At 42.2% G+C, this 19,594-nt stretch overlaps 1 protein-coding gene across 1 annotated transcript in view; it reads right to left on the bottom strand.

Moving 5' to 3' along the window:
- Window positions 1-19,594, bottom strand: part of LOC132396482 (cardiomyopathy-associated protein 5-like) — a 104,896-nt gene that overhangs the window by 61,567 nt on the left and 23,735 nt on the right. The window contains exons 4-5 of the mRNA XM_059974023.1: window positions 7,966-8,061; window positions 4,716-4,946 (exon numbers count right to left, since the gene is read on the bottom strand). Coding sequence (XP_059830006.1) covers window positions 4,716-4,946; window positions 7,966-8,061 — 327 coding nt within the window. The remainder of the gene's footprint in view (window positions 1-4,715; window positions 4,947-7,965; window positions 8,062-19,594) is intronic.

Raw genomic sequence — 19,594 nt, forward strand, 5'->3', positions numbered from 1 at the left:
TATCCGCCTCCACCACCATCACTGACAGCCCATTCCACGCACTCACCACTCTCTGTATAAAAAAAAACTTACCCCTGACATCTCCTCTGTACCTACTTCCAAGCACCTTAAAAATGTGCCCTCTTGTCTTATCTATTTCAGCCCTGGGAAAAAGCCTCCGATTATCCACATGATCAATGCCTCTCATCATCTTATATACACCTCTGTCAGGTCACCTCTCATCCTCTGTTGCTCCAAGGAGAAAAGGCTAAGTTCACTCAACCTATTCTCATAAGACATGCTCCCCAATCCAGGCAACACCCTTGTAAATCTCGTCTGCACCCTTTCTATAGTTTCAACATCCTTCCTGTAGTGAAGACACCACAACTGAGCACAGTACTCCAAGTGGGGTCTGACTAGGGCTCTATACATTACCTTTCAGCTCTTGATCTCAATCCCACAGTTGATGAAGGCAATGCACCATATGCCTTCTTAACCACACAGTCAACCTCTGCAGTAGCCTTGAGTATCCTATGGACATGGACCCCAAGATCCCTCTGATCCTCCACACTGCCAAGAGTCTTACCATTAATACAATACTATATTCTGCCATCATATTTGACCAACCAAAATGATCGACCTCACACTTATCTGGGTTGAACTCCATCTGCCACTTCTCAGCCCAGTTTTTCATCCTATCCAAGTCCCGCTGTAACCTCTGACAGCCCTTCACACTATCCACAATCCCCCCCCCCAACCTTTGTGTCATCAGCAAATTTACTAACTCATCCCTCCATTTCCTCATCTAGGTCATTTATATAAATCATGAAGAGAAGAGATTCCAGAACAGATCCCTGAGGCACACCACTGGTCACCAACTTCCATGTAGAATATGACCCGTCTACAACCACTCTTTGCCTTCTGTGGGCAAGCCAATGTCCCCTTGAATCCCATGCCTCCTTACTTTCTCAATAAGCCTTGCATGGGGTACCTTATCAAATGCCTTGCTGAAATCCATATACACTACATCTACTGCTCTACCTTCATCAATCTGTTTAGTCACATCCTCAAAAAATTCAATCAGGTTCGTAAGGCACATTCTGCCTTTGACAAAGCCACGCTGACTATTCCTAATCATATTATGCCTCTCAGGATCTTCTCCATCAACTTACCAACCACTGAAGTAAGACTCACTGGTCTATAATTTCTTGAGCGATCTCTTCTCCCTTTCTTGAATAAAGGAACAACATCTGCAACCCTCCAATTCTCTGGAACCTCTCCCATCCCCATTGATGATGCAAAGATCATTGCCAATGGTTCAGCAATTCCCTTCTTTGCCTCTTACAGTAGCCTGGGGTATATCTCACCCATTCCCGGTGACTTATCCAACTTGATGCTTTTCAAAAACTCCAGTACATCCTCTTTCTTAACGTCTATATGCTCAAGCTTTTTATTCTGCTGTAACTCATCCCTACAATCGTCAAGGTCCTTTTCCATAGTGAATACTGAAGCAAAGTATTCATTAAGTACCTCCACTATCTCTTCCAGTTCCAAACACACTTTTCCACTGTCACACTTGATTGGTCCTATTCTCTTACATCTTATCCTCTTGTTCTTCACATACTTGTAGGATACCTTGGGGTTTTCCTTAATCTTGCTCGCCAAGGCCTTCTCATGGCCCCTTCTGGCTCTCCTATTTTCCTTCTTAACCTCCTTCCTGCTAGCCTTATAATCTTCTAGATCTCTATCATTACCTAATTTTTGAACCTTTCATAAGCTTTTCTTTTCTTCTTGACTAGATTTTCAACAGCCTTGTACACCATGGTTCCTGTACTGTACAATCCTTTCTGTCTCATTGAAACGTACCTATGTACAATGCCACACAAAAATCCCCTGAACATTGGCCACATTTCTGCCATACATTTCTCTGAGAACTTCTGTTCCCAGTTTATGCTTCCAAGCTCCTGCCTGATAGCTTCATATTTCCCCTTACTCCTATTAAATGCTTTCCTAACTTGTCCTAAATCCTGTGGTAAAGGAGATAGAATTGTGATCACTATCTCCAAAATTCTCTCCTGCTGAGAGACCTGACACCTGACCAGGTTCATTTCCCAATATCAGATCAAGTACAACCTCTCCTCTTGTAGGCTTATCTACATATTGTGTCAGGATGCCTTCCTGAACACACCTAACAAACTCCACCCCATGTAAATCCCTCGCTCTAGGGAGATGCCAACCAATATTGGGGAAATTAAAATCTTCCTGCACGACAACCCTGTTATTATTGCAACTTTCCAGAATCTGTCTCCCTATCTGCTCTTTGATGTCCCTGTTACTATTGGGTGGTCTATAAAAAACACCTAGTAGAGTTATTGATCCCTTTCTGTTCCTAACTTCCACCCACAGAGACTCCGTAGACAATCCCTCCATGACTTTCTCCTTTTCTGCAGTCATGACACTATCTCTGATCAACAGTGCCACATCCCCATCTCTTTTTCCTCCCTCACTATCCTTTCTGAAACATCTAAAGCCTGGCACATAAGTCGCCATTCCTGCCCCTCAGCCATCCAAGTCTCTGTAATGGCCACAACATCATATTTCCAATTACTGATCCACACTCTAAACCCATCTGCTTTGTTTATAATACTCCTTGCATTAAAATAGACAGATCTCAAACCATCAGTCAGAGCATATCCCTTCTCTATCACCTGCCTATCCTTCCTCTCACAATGTCTCCAAGCTTTCTCAAATTGTGAGGCAACTGCCCCTTCCTCTGTCTCTTCAGTTTGGTTCCCACCCCCCAGCGATCCTAGTTTAAATGCTCCCCAGTAGCCTTAGCAAACCTCCCTGCCAGGATATTAGTCCCCCTTGGATTCAAGAGCAACCCGTCCTCTTTGTACAGGTCCCTCTTGCCCCAAAGCAGGTCCCAATGATCTAGAAATCTGAATCCATGCCACCTGCTTGAATCCCTCACCACACATTTATCCTCCACCTTACTCTATTCCTATACTCACTGTCACGTGGCACAGGCACGTGAGATCCTTTGAGATCCTGCTTCTCAACTTCCTTCCTAACTCCTTGTAGTCTGTTTTCAGGACCTCCTCCCTTTTCCTACCAATATGTACCACGACCTCTGGCTGTTTACCTTCCCACTTCAGGATATTGTGGATGTGATCAGAAACATCCCGGACCCTGGCACCTGGGAAGCAAACTACCATCCACGTTTCTTTCCTGCGTCCACAGAATCGCCTGTCTAACCCCCTAACTATAGAGTCCCCTATCACTGCTGCCATCCTCTTCCTTTTCCTACCCTTCTGAGACACAGGGCCAGACTCTGTGCCAGAGGTGCAGCCACTGTTGCTTCCCCCAGGTAGCTCATCCCACCCCCCCAATGGTACTCCAATAGGAGTACTTTTTGTTAAGGGGGACAGCCACAGGAGTACTCTCTAGTATTTGACTCTTGCCCTTCCCTCTCCTGATTGTTACTCACTTACCTGTCTCTTGAGGCCCGGTGTGACTACTTGCCTTTAGTTCCTCTCTATCACCTCCTCACTTTCCCTGACCAGATGAAGGTCATTGAGCTGCATCTCCAGTTCTCTAACCCGGTCCCTCAGGAGCCACAGCTCAACACACCTGGTGCAGATGTGGCCATCCGGGAGACTGGGAATCTCCTGGGCATCCCACATCTGACACCCAGTACAGAACACCAGCCTCACAGACATACTTCCTATTCCTATTCTTCACAAGTAACTTAACTCGCCTTGACCCATTATCGCTGAAGCCCTGTTGAGCCAAAGCCCTCCTACTCTAACTCTCTCTACTCTGACTCTTTCTACTCTGTCACCCACTCTATAAAGCTGTCTTCTTTTTAAATCCTTTCCGCCAGACTAACTTGCTGATGTCCAAGTGCCTGTGCAGTCGTTCCTCAATCAAACTGCCGAAGAAAGAATGATCGCCTTTAATACTCTTCCCGCCGGTCTAACTTGCAGATATCGACACGCCTGCGGAGTCATTCCTCGATATGGACAGTGCCACATAGCTAATGTAAAGGCAGACTGAGGTGGGGTCTATAGGAGTGCCCATGGCTATACCTTCATCTGGTTGAGCTATCCTTTAACTCTAACTTCTGTCTACTTCTTTTCCAATCCTGATGAAGGGTCTCAGCCTGAAATGTCAAACATTAACTTCCCTCCTGTTGAGTTCCTCCAGCCTATCTAACAATTGCAGTCCCTCATGTCAAAGTTTAAAATTTGGATATGGAACATAAAACATAGAACACTAAATATAGTACCGGGCCTTTGGCCCACGATGTTATGCTACTAAGAACAATCGAACTTTTTTGGTATCTTGTATGTGTATTTTAAAAGTAACCAAGTTAATGTGCCACAGTAGTGTAGCAGTTAGCATGACACTATTACAGTTCCAGGAGATAAGAGTTCAGATTTCAACTTCCGCAGCATCTGTAAGGAGATTGTACGTGCTCCCTATGGAATGCTTAGATTTCCTGTGGGTGCTGCAGTCTCCTCCCACAGTTTAAAGACATTAGTGAGTTAACTGGTCATTCTAAATTGTCCCGTGATTAGTCTAGGGTTAAATTTGGGGGCTGCTGGCTGCGCGGCTCAAAGGGCTGTATCTCTAAGTAAAGTTAAATAAATAAAGTATTCAAAATTTTACTGCCAAATCTTAGCCCCTTAAATTTGGCCGTGGATATGATAACAATATATAAGTAAACATACCTTTAGGAATGCCATGTCATCAAATTCAAAGCTCTCTTTCGTCTTTGCAGCAGCCTCCTTTGTCGAATCAATGCTACATCGGTAATGGACCATTTGGTCACACAATTGTTCCAGTTTCATCTTTTTCTCCTCTTCAAGGACCTGTGTCATCTCAGTGTACTGTGACAGCAGCAACTTCATTACTTCTTCGTGCTGCTCCTCCAGATTCTTCTCCTCTTTGGCACAATTTTCCTGTGATTTTTAGAGAAATAGCTTGATCGTTAATGAAATTAGCTTAGCTTCCTTCATGTCTACAGTAATATTCATTCTGCTCTTATGTACTGGAGATTACTTAACAAGTATAACTTCAGTTGAGAGCATTAAACGGTAACAAAACAGGGACAAATGGGTATTTTTTCTACATAACTAACAAGCAAGTTCGATGAAAAATTGAGGAACTAATGATTTACAGACAACAAAATATTGAAAACAATATGTCCAGTATATAGGCAAATTAAATATAGTGTTATATTGTACAGCTAGGGCATTCCAAATGTAAACTGAGGACTTATACCTTACATTTAAATGCTTTAATATACTCACAATACCATGCTCAGTTTTGATTTCTCCACTTAAAATGGTAGATTAAATCATGATTAAGGTTGATATTATTGTCATGTGCACAAGTACAGTGATGTACAGGTACAATGAACATCTTCCTTGCAGCAGTATACACTCAATGGCCAGTGTATTTGATACACCTGTACACCTGCACATTAATGCAAATCATGTGGCAGCAATTCAATGCATAAAAATATGCAGACATGGTCTAGAGGTTCAGTTGATGTTCAGACCAGACATTAGAATGGGGAAGAAAAGTGACTCGATTGTGAAAAGTGACTCGTTGGTGCCAGATGGGGTGGTTTGAGTATCTCACAAAACTGCTGATCTCCTAGGATTTTCATGCACAACAGTCTCGAGTTTACAGAGAAAAACATTACCAAAAAAATATACAGTGAGCACCAGTTCTGTGGGCGAAAATGCCCTGTTAATTAGAGAGGTCAGAAGAGAATAGCCAGACTGGTTCCAGCTTCCAGCTGACAGGAATATGACAGGAACTCAAATAACCATGTATAACAACAGTAACGTGCAGAATAGCCTCTCTGAACACACAACACATCAATCCTTGATGTGGATGGGCTACAATAGCAGAAGACCACAAACATGCACTCAATAGCCACTTTATTAGATACAGGATGTATAGATGCTGGAGCGTAGAAGAATGAGGGGAGATTTGATAGAGATACATAAAATTATTATGGGTATAGATAGACTGAATGCAAGCAGGCTTTTTCCATTGAGGCTAGGGGAGAAAAAAAACAGAGGACATGGGTTAAGGGTGAAGGGTGAAAAGTTTAAAGGGAACATTGGGGGGCTTCTTCACACAGAGAGTGGTGGGAGTATGGAATGAGCTGCCAGATGAAGTGGTAAATGCAGGCGCACTTTTAACATTTCAGAAAAACTTGAACAGGTACTTGGATGAGAGGTGTATGGAGGGAAATGGTTCAGGTGCAGGTCAGTGGGACTAGGCAGAAAAATGGTTCGGCACAGCCAAGAAGTGCTAAAAGGCCTGTTTCTGTGCTGTAATGTTCTGTGGTTCTATGTATTAGGTATAGAAATTATACAATACATTATATACAATATATCTACATCAATTATATAAGATAGTGAAAAAAAGACTGCAAAGAAAAAGACATTTGAGCAAAAAGAAACACAAAGTCCATGGGATTCCAAGAGTTGTTCCATTCTATTGCTGAAGTAGGATTAAAGTTCTGCAAGTTGGTCTAAGTACCTCATTGTTATAGTTACAAGAATAATATCTGTGCTTATAAATCTTAGTTATCTATTTGTTAAAATAACTTAGATTTTTTTAAAATGATGAAATGTTTGAAATTCTAAAGGGAAATTTTTCAGTTTGATCAAGTGTAACACAGGGCTGGAAAACCAGGGGAGATCGAAAGGAACATGAGAGCATAAATAGCTGGAAATATTTCTTCACAAAGGGACAGTGATCTGGAACAAAGCACAAACACTTGTAGAAAGCATTTACTCACTGCTGGAAGCTGAAAGCAATGCTTATTATAGACGTGTGCGGCACAGTGACACAGCTGGTAAAGTCACTGCCACATAGTTCCAGTGACCCACATTCAATCCTGACCTCTGGTGCTATCTGGGTGGTAACTGCATGTTCTCCCTGTGACTGTTTGCGTTCCCCCTAGTGGCTCTGGATTCCTCCCAGACCCTAAGAACATGGAGTCAGTGAGTTAATTGGCCACTGTAAATTGCACTTTGTAAAGTTTGAGGGATGATGATGGGAACATAGAGAGAAAAGATTGTGTTGGGGAAGGAATAGTTTAACGGGTGCTTGATGCTTGGCACAGATTTGGTGAGCTAATGGCCAAACTTGGGTTCTAGATGTAGACTTGGCCAAGAGGGACATAGCTTCAAGATTCGGGGGAGTAGATTTAGGATTGAGATGAGGAGGAACTGCTTTTCCCAAAGAGTGGTGAATCTGTGGAATTCTCTGCCCAATGAAACAGTGGAGGCTGCTTCAGTGAACATATTTAAGACAAAGTTGGATAGATTTCTGCATGGTAGGAGAGTTTTGGGAAAAGGCAGGTAGGTGGAGATGAGTCCGTGGACAGATCAGACATGATCTTATTGAATGGCGGAGCAGGCTTGATGGGCCAGATGGCCTACTCCTGCTTCTATTTCTTGTGTTCTTATGTTAAGAGCCCCAGTTGTTATTCAGACTGAATTTCAGAATGGGGAATGAAATAAGTGACTTTGGCCATGGAATGATTGTTGGAGCCAGATGGGGTGGTTTTAGTATCATAAAAACTGCTGATGTCCTGGGATTTTCATGTATAATAGTCCCCAGAGTTTACAGAGAATTTTGCAAAAAAGAAACAACAAAAAAAAACCACCAGGTTCTGTGGGCAAAAAACACCTTGTTAATGAGAGAGGTCAGAAACGAAAATGGGCAAACTGGTTCAAACCAACAGTAACACAAATAACCACATGTTAAAAACAGTAGTGTGCAGAAGAGCATCTAAATGCATAATACATCACAGTGGATGGGCTACAGCAACAGAAGACCACACCAAGTTCCACTCCTTTGCCTAACAAAGTGACACTGAGCACACGTCACTTGAAGTATATATTATTCTTCCGCATTAGCAGTCCATAACAAATTTTACATACCACCCACCTCAACAGTATTAAATGCATCTTCTAGTTCTGTCACAAATCCTTCTGTTCTGCATGCCTTTTCCTCAGCTGCCTCCACAAACTCATCCAACTTTTCCTACAAAGAAATAAAAGCGTTTAAAAAGCAATTACAATACATTTTGAAGGTTATCTTATGGAATTAAATATACTACTTTTCGTCACAATATTTAAGTACAAAAGGCTGTCATTTGTCTTGTATATAAGAATTTTTTTATATCAGTGATTTAAGGGGATAGGTAACTTTCCTTCCTCAAATTTTAAATTCTGCTGGAAGAATAATGTTAAATTTGAGAAATATTAAAAGAAACACTGAATGTGGCTTTATACAGTTATGTTAATGAGTCACACAGAGTTATAATACATAAGAGCTTTCAATGAAACCATGCTCTGGTCAAGCCTAAAAGTTAATGCTTAAGTATCTATTGTGTGCACTGATTGGATGTCCACTCATCTATAAATCTTAACATTTCAAAGCTTTAATTTTGTTGATTAAAATAATGGAAAAAACACATCTCATTATAAATAAGTGCCAGGTAAAAACAAAACAGAAAATGTTGGAGAAAAACAGACAACTTTTAAGATTAAAATTTTGATCAAAATAAAAATGTTGTCCAATAAAAAAGTTTTCAAACTTAAGTATTAATTGTGTTTTTCATCCACACATCTCTGTGACCTGCTGGCTGTTGCCTACATGTTCCATATTTTATTTCTTATTTCCTGCAGTTTTTTGCCTTTCAAATTCCAGATGAGATAGCCAATGAGAGTTTTAAAAACCTGATTCTGACGGCAGAGGCAACAAGTGTATATGGGTTGACTACCACCACTGGAGAGCTGAACACACTAGAGCAGAAAGCTTGGGGCTGAACAGCAAAATGGAATGAAAGACTCACACCTCCCTGTCAGCTACAGACAATTCTGGAGCCGGAGGAGTCATTATTTACAAATCTAAAATATAGTGGATACAAAAATTAGAATAGATTAGCCCCACGAAGATATGTCAATCTTTTAAGCTCTGGTAAGATGGTGGCAGGCTTGGATGCAGTTGCTTCTATGGGGCCAACCAGAGGTGTTATTGTCTTTTTTTAAATGTATTTTTATATGATCACAAGACCCAGCTGGACATTAAGAGCTTAAAGTATTGCAGGTCTACCCCAATAGCGAGGTGTGCATGTTGACGGAGAAACTAAAGGAGCTGGATGTGGTGGGGATCGTGCTGCTGCCTATGACGAGGCAACACGAGGCGACACAGGAGTAGACGCGCAAAGGTGGTGTGTAGTCTAACAGCATTTGATCATCTTGCAATCATAACACTGGACATCAGACACTGCAAGTCCCACCCACTGATTTAGTGGCGGACAGCAGGGGAAGACGGCGGAGGAACTGTGTGGTCTCGGTCTCAGCAAGGAGGCCGCAAACAATGGTGTCGCCAGTTTACAGTCGCCCAGGAGAGAGGCATTGGAATCGGTGCACTCCGAGCATGGCGTGGCATTCAAACTGGAGCCAGTGCTGCTCCCCAGTATTAGCTCAGCAGAAGGCAAGCCATATTGTGTTTGGCTGCAGACTGCCTTGGTCTACATATTTTTAAAAATAATTTGACATATTTTTAATATATCTTTTGTGTGACTGTATTTTACCAATATCTTAGATGTTCTTGCTATCTTATACAGTATGTGTTAATTGTGCCTTGTGCTCTGTATGACTGTTGGTACTGTGTTTTGTACCTTGGCCCCAGAGTAACACTCTTTCATTTGGCCACATTCATGGCATTCATGTATGGTTGAATGACAATTAAACTTGAACTTGAACCTACTCCATGAACAATCTAACCCTCCCCTCCCAAATAGGTGTCCATTTCCCTTTTGTCCATGTGCCTATCTAAGAGTCTCTTAATTGTCCTTAATGTATCTGCCTCTACCACCACTCCTAGCAGTCCGCCTTGTGCACCTTCCACTCTGTTTGTAAAAACCTCTGACTTCCCTCTATACCTTCGTCCAATCACCGTAAAAGTATGTCCTCTCCCATTAGCAGTTGCCGCCCTGGGAAAAAGTCATTGACTGTCCACTCTGTCTATGCTACTTAACATATTGCCCACTTCTATTAAGTCACTTCTCATCCTCCTTTGCTCCAAAGAGACAAGCCCTAGCTAGCTCAACCTTTCCTTGTAAGACATGCTCTCGAATCCAGGTAGCATCCTGGTAAATCTCCTCTGTGTCTTCTTCGAAACTTCCACATCCTTCCTATAATGAGGCCACTAGAACTGAACATAATACTCCAAGTGTAGATCAACTAGAGGCTCTTGAACTCAATCCCCCAATGAAGGCCAACACACCATATGATTTCTTAACCACCCTATCAAATTGTGCAGTCACTTTGAGTGAACTATGGACAAGATGGACCCAAGATCCCACTGCTCCTGCACATTGCTAATAACCCTGCCATTAACCTTGCCTTCAAGTTCAACCTTCCAAAATATATCAAATCTACATAAAAATAGAAATCTCCGGAAAAGATACAACGATTCACGCAATATCTCTGGAGGGAGTTGGTTCAGGAAAATGACCGAACATCAGAACTAAATGATGAATAGTCATCAACCTGAAACATCCAGGATAATTTTAAATCCCAAATATGGGTGACAGAGAGTCACGTGAGTTTTTTCAAATTCTCAGTCCCAAGCCCACCCACTTCGCAGGCTTTATAAAAGAGGGACAGGGGTCAAGGAACCAAAGTGTTACGATAAAGCTGGGAACCTCACAATCAATCATTCATACTGGCTCAACATTGGCCATTCAGGCATCCTAGACTCTAGCAGCTCAGGAGAAGGTGCAAGAGCATTTACAATATTACCTGCAAATCATGATGAGTTTGTAAAGCTACCCATGGTTCTCCCAGAACTCATACAATCCCCTTTGATTGGAAATTGGTTTATTATTGTCACATGTAATGGGATTACAGTGAAAAGCTCTTGTCTGCATGCTCTTCATACAGATGTTTCCAAATGCAAGTACAAGGATGGCCTACTGCTGCTCCTACATACCTATTAAAGGTAACAAGAAAACTCATCACCCTCCCGGCACTTATCCCAGCAAGCAGCCAAAGTGCTACACCTGTCCATTCACTCTTCCCTCTCCTCCATTCAGGGCCCCACAGAGTTCTTCCAGGTCAGACAATACTTCACCTGTGATTCTGCTGCTGCTGTCTATCATATCCAATGCTCCCAATGCGGCCCTCTCAACACTGATGAGATCCATTGTAAATTGGGGGACCACTTTTTCAAGTGCCTCCACTCCATACGCCAAAAGTGGAACTTTCCGATGGCCAAATGTTTTAATTTTGATTCCCATTCCTGTTCCGACATGTCAGTCAATGGCCTCCTCTAGTGCCAAGATGAGGCCACCCTCAGGGTGAAGAAGCAACATCTTGTATTCTGTCTGATGGTATGAATATTGATTTCTCCTTATGGTAAAATAAATTCTTTCTCCCTCCCCTCTTCTTCTATTCCTCACTTTCTTCTTCTTACTTGCCCATCACCTTCTCCTTCCCTTTCTCCTATGGTCCACACTCCTCTCCTATGAGATTCCTTCATCTCCAACCCTTTATCTTTCCCACCCACCTGACTTCACCCATCACATTCTCACTATCCTTCCCCTCCCCCCACCTTTTTTATTCTGGCATCTTCCCCCTTCTTAGTCTTGTAGAAGACTCTTGGCCTGAAACGTCAACTGGTTGATCAGCTTGGCCTGCTGAGTTCCTCCAGTAATTTTATGTGTGATGCAGAACAAGTGTTACACTGACAGAGACAGTGCAGTGCAGGTAGAGAAATAAAGTGCAAAGGTCATGCCAAAGTAGACAAGGAAATTGAGAGTACATCTTTGGCCCAAAAGGACTCTGTTTGAGAGTCTTATAACAGCAGGGTAAAAGGTATCCTTGAGCCCAGCAGTAAGTGTTCTCAGACCTTTTACATTCTGCCCAATGGGAGGAAGTAGGAATGACCAGATGGGAGGGGTAGACAGTCAGTGGAGGGGAGGTTCATTTCTGTGCTGGCACAGGCTACTCAAATTTTCCTCCAACATCTCTACATTCCCCTGCCAAAGGACCCACTCTACAAAAATCACTCTAGAGTTATAACCACACTAAATTCACATCCTTTTCGTCAGCTCATCAAGCCCACCCATTAATAACAGGGTAATTAATTTGGTTTCTTTCTCCAGAAAAAGCTCGATCCCCTGAATGTTCCCTGGGTTACAGAACATAGACAGAGACATCTACAGCGCATTACAGGCCCTTCAGCCCACAGTGTTGTTCCAACCACATAACCTACTCTAGAAACTGCCTAGAATTTCCCTACCACATAGTCCTTTGTTTTTCTAAGCTCCATGTACCTATCTAAGAGGCTCTCAAAAGATCTTATTGTATCTGACTCCGCCACTGTTGCCGGTAGCAATTCCACACACCCACCACTCTGTACTCTGTGTAAAAAAAGTTACCCCTGACATCCCTTCTGTACCTACTTCCAAGCACCTTAAAACTATACCTCCTCGTGTGAGCCATTTCAGCCCTGTGGGAAAAAGCCTCTGGCTATCCACACGATCAATGCCTCTCATCATCTTATACACCTCTATCAGATCATCTCTCATCCTCCGTTGCTCTAAGGAGAAAAGGCCAAGTTCACTCAACCTATTTTCATTAGGCATGTTCTCCAATCCAGGCAACATCCTTGTAAATCTCCTCTGCACTCTCTCTATAGTATCCACATCCTTCCTGTAGTGAAGGGTGACCAGAACTGAACACAGTACTCCAAGTGGGGTCTGACCAAGGGCTTATACAGCTGTAACATTACCTCACGGCTCCTGAACTCAGTCCCACAGCAGATGAATGCCAACACACCATACGCCTTCTTAACAACATTGTCAACCTGTGCAGCAGTTTTGAGCGTCCTATGGACATGGACCCAAGATCTCACTGATCTTCCATTCTGCCAAGTGTGTTACTTTGATATCTGTTATTTTGGATATTTTTCAGCATCCATGCAGCAAAGTCCTATCATTTCCACATTAAACGTAGAGGCCTATCATTTCCACGTTGAATGCAGAGGCCTATCATTTCCACATTGAATGCGGAGGCCTATCATTTCCACATTGAATGCGGAGGCCTATCATTTCCACATTGAATGCAGAGGCCTATCATATCCACATTGAATGCAGAGGCCTATCATATCCACATTGAATGCGGAGGCCTATCATTTCCACATTGAATGCAGAGGCCTATCATATCCACATTGAATGCGGAGGCCTATCATATCCACATTGAATGCAGAGGCCTATCATATCCACATTGAATGCGGAGGCCTATCATGTCCACATTGAATGCAGAGGCCTATCATATCCACATTGAATGCAGAGGCCTATCATATCCACATTGAATGCGGAGGCCTATCATATCCACATTGAATGCAGAGGCCTATCATATCCACATTGAATGCGGAGGCCTATCATATCCACATTGAATGCGGAGGCCTATCATATCCACATTGAATGCAGAGGCCTATCATATCCACATTGAATGCGGAGGCGTATCATGTCCACATTGAATGCAGAGGCCTATCATATCCACATTGAATGCAGAGGCCTATTATTTCCACATTGAACACAAAGGCTTATCATTTTCATATTGAACTCTATTCCAATCCTATTTGACTCCATCTCTCATGTGGAATTTTGCTGCGAAAGTAGCTTAAGAATGCAAAACAATTAAAGCAAAGAGACCACTTGAGAATTTACAGCTGTTAGCTGATGTAATTGAATCACATTACTGTCTGAAATTAAAATGGCAGATAGAGATAAACATGACACAGACCATAACTAATATTCCAGAAAATAACCAGCTGTTTTAGATATTATAGCAAGCAATCAGGCAGTGCTATCAATAAGCATTAGACGCCTAGCAATAATTTCATCTGAATATCTAAACAGAATACATTGCGTCAAATATACTGTGAGTTTGGCTGCAGAGGGACATTTCCTGTTCTTTTCTGAAATAAAATAGCTCTTTTTATTATTTGTATATCTACTAGAAGTGACAACAATTCCACATACCGTATTCACTGTACCAAGAACAAGGCAATATCCAACTTGAATGATATACAATCATAAACCACTGTGATATACTTACTGTAAATTTTCGAAGTGAATATTAATTAACAACAAGGCCATCATCAGTTTAAACATGATAGGGTGCTCCTACCCTGTGACTAGTGGTTTGGACAATTCCTAGATGGAAATGTATAATCTCTGAAACCAATTGTTTGGAACTAGTTAAATATCACAGTGGGTCAAAACTAAGCCCTGTCACAACCACTGCACTCACTGGCCTTTACAATTATGATGTTAAGGTGTAAATCTGGAGTTATGGTATATACAGTAAGAAATATTAATTTCAACAGCAACCATTCTACAGACCTGAATGTGGATTGTAGGTTGAGAATAAAATGCAGCTCTGAACAATGGTGTTCTTGGAGCTACAGACCTTGGTCAGATGCAAACCAAGAAACTCTCCATTGACCTGAGATGTCTGCATATTCATGAATGCAGCCCAGAGGCAGTGGCAATTAACATTTACTTTGGGTATCTGGACTGTTGATATGAAGATCTAGGTGATTGAAAATTATATGTAATTCAAAGGAAGCATTGTGAATACATTGTAACTATAGAATTGTCCTGCCATTTTTAGCATATAAAAATGTCATGCAATATTGAATCATGAAGGCCTCTACCAAGAGTGTCTCAAATGATGCTTGCTTGTTGTGCTGAATAAAGACTTCTATATCACTAGCTTCAGTGTCTTATGGTGACTCTGATCACAGGCACAACATCTGGGGGCTCATCTCGGATATTTTCGCAGCCCATTGGGTGCCAGTGATCTCAGCAATCCTCTTAAGACTCAGCAGTAGATCCGTTCAGATCAATAATCATGAACATGACAGAGGGCTGAACTAGTAGATATAAAAGTAGTGTTTGTGTAAGAGACCAGACAGTTTTGGCAAATTTGGTGAGGCAGGGCCACCAGTGGTGGTTACTGACCATTTGGAACCCCAGTGGGGTGCATGTGTACTCATCTGGAGAACTGTATAGTACCAGACTCTTATACAAATGCATTTGTTTTTTTAAGAAAAGTCTGTAACTTTGGTATAAAAGTCAAATGCAAACGATAAAGTACAAGTTCAAACACACATAAGTGGCAGATTGCAGATAACATACCCTGTGGTTTTAAGTATGTACTGATTCATTTTTATCTTCCAATTATATTTTGCATTTTGTGGTAATTAGTGGGGAAATACTTGAAGGAGAGGAAATATCTAGATATATCTGTCAGGGTGCCACCGATGAAGTCAGGCAACATCAGGTTGAGAGCCCTGATAACCAAAGTCAGTCCTTCACCCTGATTATGACCATCTATAAGGTCTTCATTCCTAGGGAGAGCAAATCATTTTGTCAGAGCTACCCTGCCAAAGTTGCCTGTGGGAATACAGAATTCCAGCACAAGCTTGAGGAAATGGTTGAAGTTCACCAGAAGCACCCCAAAGATATACATGTGTTAGTACAAGCAAAGTGCCCAACGAATATGTGGGCCAGTATGGCCCAGGAGGTGCAGGATGGTACATGGCCAACTAAAGGGAATACTAAGAGGTAACACTTCTTTAAGGAGAAAGTGAGGCAGCGATGGGGGGAGGTGAGAGTAACTGGGGAACAATAATGTCAGTTTTTCAGAGAGCTGGTGTGCCTGCCATGGTTTATGCGGAACGTAAATATCGAGCGTATGAGGAGTATTAAGGGTTGGATAATCCAGGGAGGAATGACCCAGTCTTCCTGAAAATGCTGAAAGAGGGTCTAAGCTCGCTCACCAGGAAGTTTTAGATTTGGAGATCACGATGGGACCAACCTACTCCGCAAAAGTATCAGAGGGCTTGCTTTGTGTGCTAACAACCAGGGCACTTAGCAAGGAACTGCTGGAATAGAGGTGGAAGGATAAAGGAGATAATTTGTTACAGCTGTGGCCTATTGGGCCTAGGTTGGAGGCTGTGTTCTGAAGGTTCACTCACCAAAACAGACAGACTCCACAGCAGCACCCTCTCATTCCTACTTAACTGCCGCCCACATTATAGAGCTGGTGAGATCAGACAAACAGCTGGCTACAGCCTCTATTGCCAGGGGTGGTCATCCATGGATGTATGCAAGAGGTTAATAAACCAGCAATGTGAGAAGTTGGAATCGATAATTGATCTGCCCTTGCCCATGACTAGAAAGGTGATTTACATAACCATTGCAGGAAATGAAACAATGAGAGTGGAGAGAAGTCAACCCCAGGTGCTTGAGATTGAGGGAGTGCAGCTTCCAAGAGATTTTGGGTGTATCCAAACATGAAAGCACCAGACACAGTGAGTCAGGCAGGTGCTATCATAGACTCAGAAAAAGGATGAAGTACCTGGGCAAGACATGAATAGCAAATATGTGTGACCCACAAAACAACTAACATGGCCCACAGAGCAACAGCAGCCCCAAGCAGCGAGGTGAAACAGGGCAATGTGTTGGAATCATATCAGGAGGTCCCAAGAGCAGGGGCCAAACACAGCCTGGAGCTGCTGGAGGAGGTAGCAGTGATTAACTTAAAGGCTCACAGAAAGGGAATAGTTAGGAGCAGAAAGGGAATGAGCAGGCAGACTCTGTGCAAGGAGGGCAGCAGAAGAACAAGAGGCAACTGTAATTACAAGTGTACAGGAAGAAACTATAAATGCCAATTTAATGAGATTACACAGAGACATGAACGACCACTGTGACCAGGGTAACACAATGAAGGACTGAGCAAAACAACAGCAACACACTGCTGCTCAGAGAGAGCCAGAGGGAGAAGAGACAGTCCTCCCATGATCAAGTCATGAAAAGGCACAGTTTGCTCCACAATGGATAGGATCCCAGATGGGACATTTGAACAATGACACCTGTATTTGTGTGCAAACCTGATGAGATAGCTAGTGGAAACACTGGACTCAGGTGAAACTCACAGACAGAGCGAGGGATCAAGGTACCTGTTAACAGAGTCATTGCAGAGAACCTAAGTGATGAACTCCAGCCAGCTGCATCAGATCTAACTGCACCCATCTGGAGCAGACCCATAATAAACACAAATGCAAACGACACCAAGAGAGTGAGGCAGCAAGCTATGAACTGCCTGTTAAAGTATAATGGCCACTTTACTCCATAGTGAAGACTGGTTCCTGAAGGCAGATGATTAGTTGTATAGATCAGAATAGAAAAACATTGGGGAAAATAGTTGGGAAGGGATCTGAGTTTACAGGGACATCAGATTCCACAACTTTGACAGCATGACAGAGTAAGTGAAGAAATTAGTTACCCTGGTCTGAATAGGGAATAGAAACAAAGGAAACGGACTCTTTCAGTGGTTGGGCCAGCGATCGAATGGACAATACAGAAGTGAGTGCCACCAGGGTGAGGTCCTTGCAGTAATTAGAGACCATCCAACCCTTCCTGTACATCAGTTAAAGGGTCTGAGAGACTAGTTGTCAGATTTTGACAGCCTTTTGTCCAGGTATGGATTGTGAACTGTTGCCTGTAAGTCTGACCAAAGAGCCACTGATAGCCACTGTTGAGTTTTAAGCTATCAGAGAATGATGAGCAGAGACAAAGAATGTGATTAAACCACAATTGGCCAGCAGGCAAGGAGACAACAGTCAATGACAAAGCTGCATTTTAAAGACTATTTGTCAATGTATTGAGATAAAGAGTGGAATATGTCCTTCTGTCCTTTAGCCACACTGCCAAGCAATCCCCAAAGTAAACCTAGCCTAATCATGGGACAATTTACCATGACCAATTAGCCTACCAACCAGCAAATCTTTGGACTGTGGGAGAAAACCATAGCACCCGGAGGAAACCCACACAATCACGTGGAGAACGTACAACCTCCTTAAAGGCAGTGGTGGGAATGGAATACAGGTCACAACAGTGTTGTGCCAACCATTACATTACCATGCTGCTCTAGCACAGTACCATCTCTGCTTGGTTTTGTAGTTAGCCATTAGGGATGATAGTGTAGATGTAGATGCACATAGGGATATGACAGGTAATTGGGGATGAGAGAACAAAGTACATGACATTTTTGCTGCCTTTCTTGATTAGATCCTCCTTAAGGTTTGGTCTTTTCCTGTATCAAAATTATTTTTGTCTGGGGGGCCAAGAGGAGGGGCTGTTAGGGTGCATTCTGGAGTTATGTAATATAACAAATATTAATTGGAACAGTAACCAGTCTTCAGACCTGAATGTGGGTTGTAGATTGGGTTTAAAATGCAGTTCAGAACAATGATGTTCCCGGAGCTGCAGACTGGGGTCGATTGCAAACAAATAAACACTTTATTGACCTGAGATGTCTGCATAAGCATGAATACAGCCAGAGCCAGTGGTGATTAACATTCACTTTGGGTGTCTGGAGTGTTGGTGTGAAGATCTGTGTGTTTGAAAAGTATATGTAATTCAAAGGAAGCATTGTGGACACATTGTAACTATAGACTTACCCTGCCATTACCTTTGATCTTTAGCATATAAAAATGTCATGTCATATTGGGTCAAGCAAGCGTCTTCCAGGAGTGTCTCCAAAGATGCCAGCTTGTTGTGCTGAATAAAGACTTCAATCTCATCAGCTTCAATGTCTCCTGGTAACTTTGACCACAGTCACAACATATGGTACCCTTCAAGAATACTGTTAACTATTTGTTAGGTCTCTGATACCCAATCATTAAAATCTCAGCACTTGAACATTTGTAGGCACACACTTTGCCCTACAATGTGTGGTAGACTAGTAAACAATATTCTTGGGATTTTTCCTGGGAATGCCTGCATGAAAATGTATCTTCAGATAATATATGGTGACACTAATAATAAATTTACTTCGATAATTTGAGAAGACAATCTTGTAATGATGTTCATTGTACTTATTGTATGCTTATTATTTGTTCAACCAAGATTCACCTTGTGAATTAGAGGTATGGTGTATGGTCTATACATGAGCTTTGGCGATCAAAGGAAAAAGCAGTCCTAGTTACCACCTTGAGATATTTTTTAAGTGTGAGTGTGTTTTATTGACTGAGATTCTAGTTGGGAGATTAATTCAATCCATTAGCTGGATCAGTAATTTCCCTAAGTGGTAAACTATCTGCATCTGGCATTCCCATGCCATCATCATCCAAATTATCCATAAGACCCAAGTATGCGTAATTGGATACTCACAAGGAGCATGACACAAAGGTATTGCTCCTTGCTTTGATAATGACTGGACAGCAGAGCCATTGCATTCCTGATGGACTAATGGTTAAACTGCCTGTTCCTGTGCCAATCTGTTTAATAGACATCAACACATTTACTGTTTCAGGTTTCAACTACATTATGCAGATTAATTATTAACCAAATTAATAAACAACATTATTTCATTATCTTCATGAAAGAGAGTTTGAATCCTAGGATTTCATTTGTAATGATTGTTAATAAGCAATGACAGAATCATAGAGCACTACAGCACAGAAACAGGCCCTTCAGCCCATC

The sequence above is a fragment of the Hypanus sabinus genome, chromosome 7, assembly GCF_030144855.1.
Source record: "Hypanus sabinus isolate sHypSab1 chromosome 7, sHypSab1.hap1, whole genome shotgun sequence".
NCBI lineage: Eukaryota > Metazoa > Chordata > Chondrichthyes > Myliobatiformes > Dasyatidae > Hypanus > Hypanus sabinus.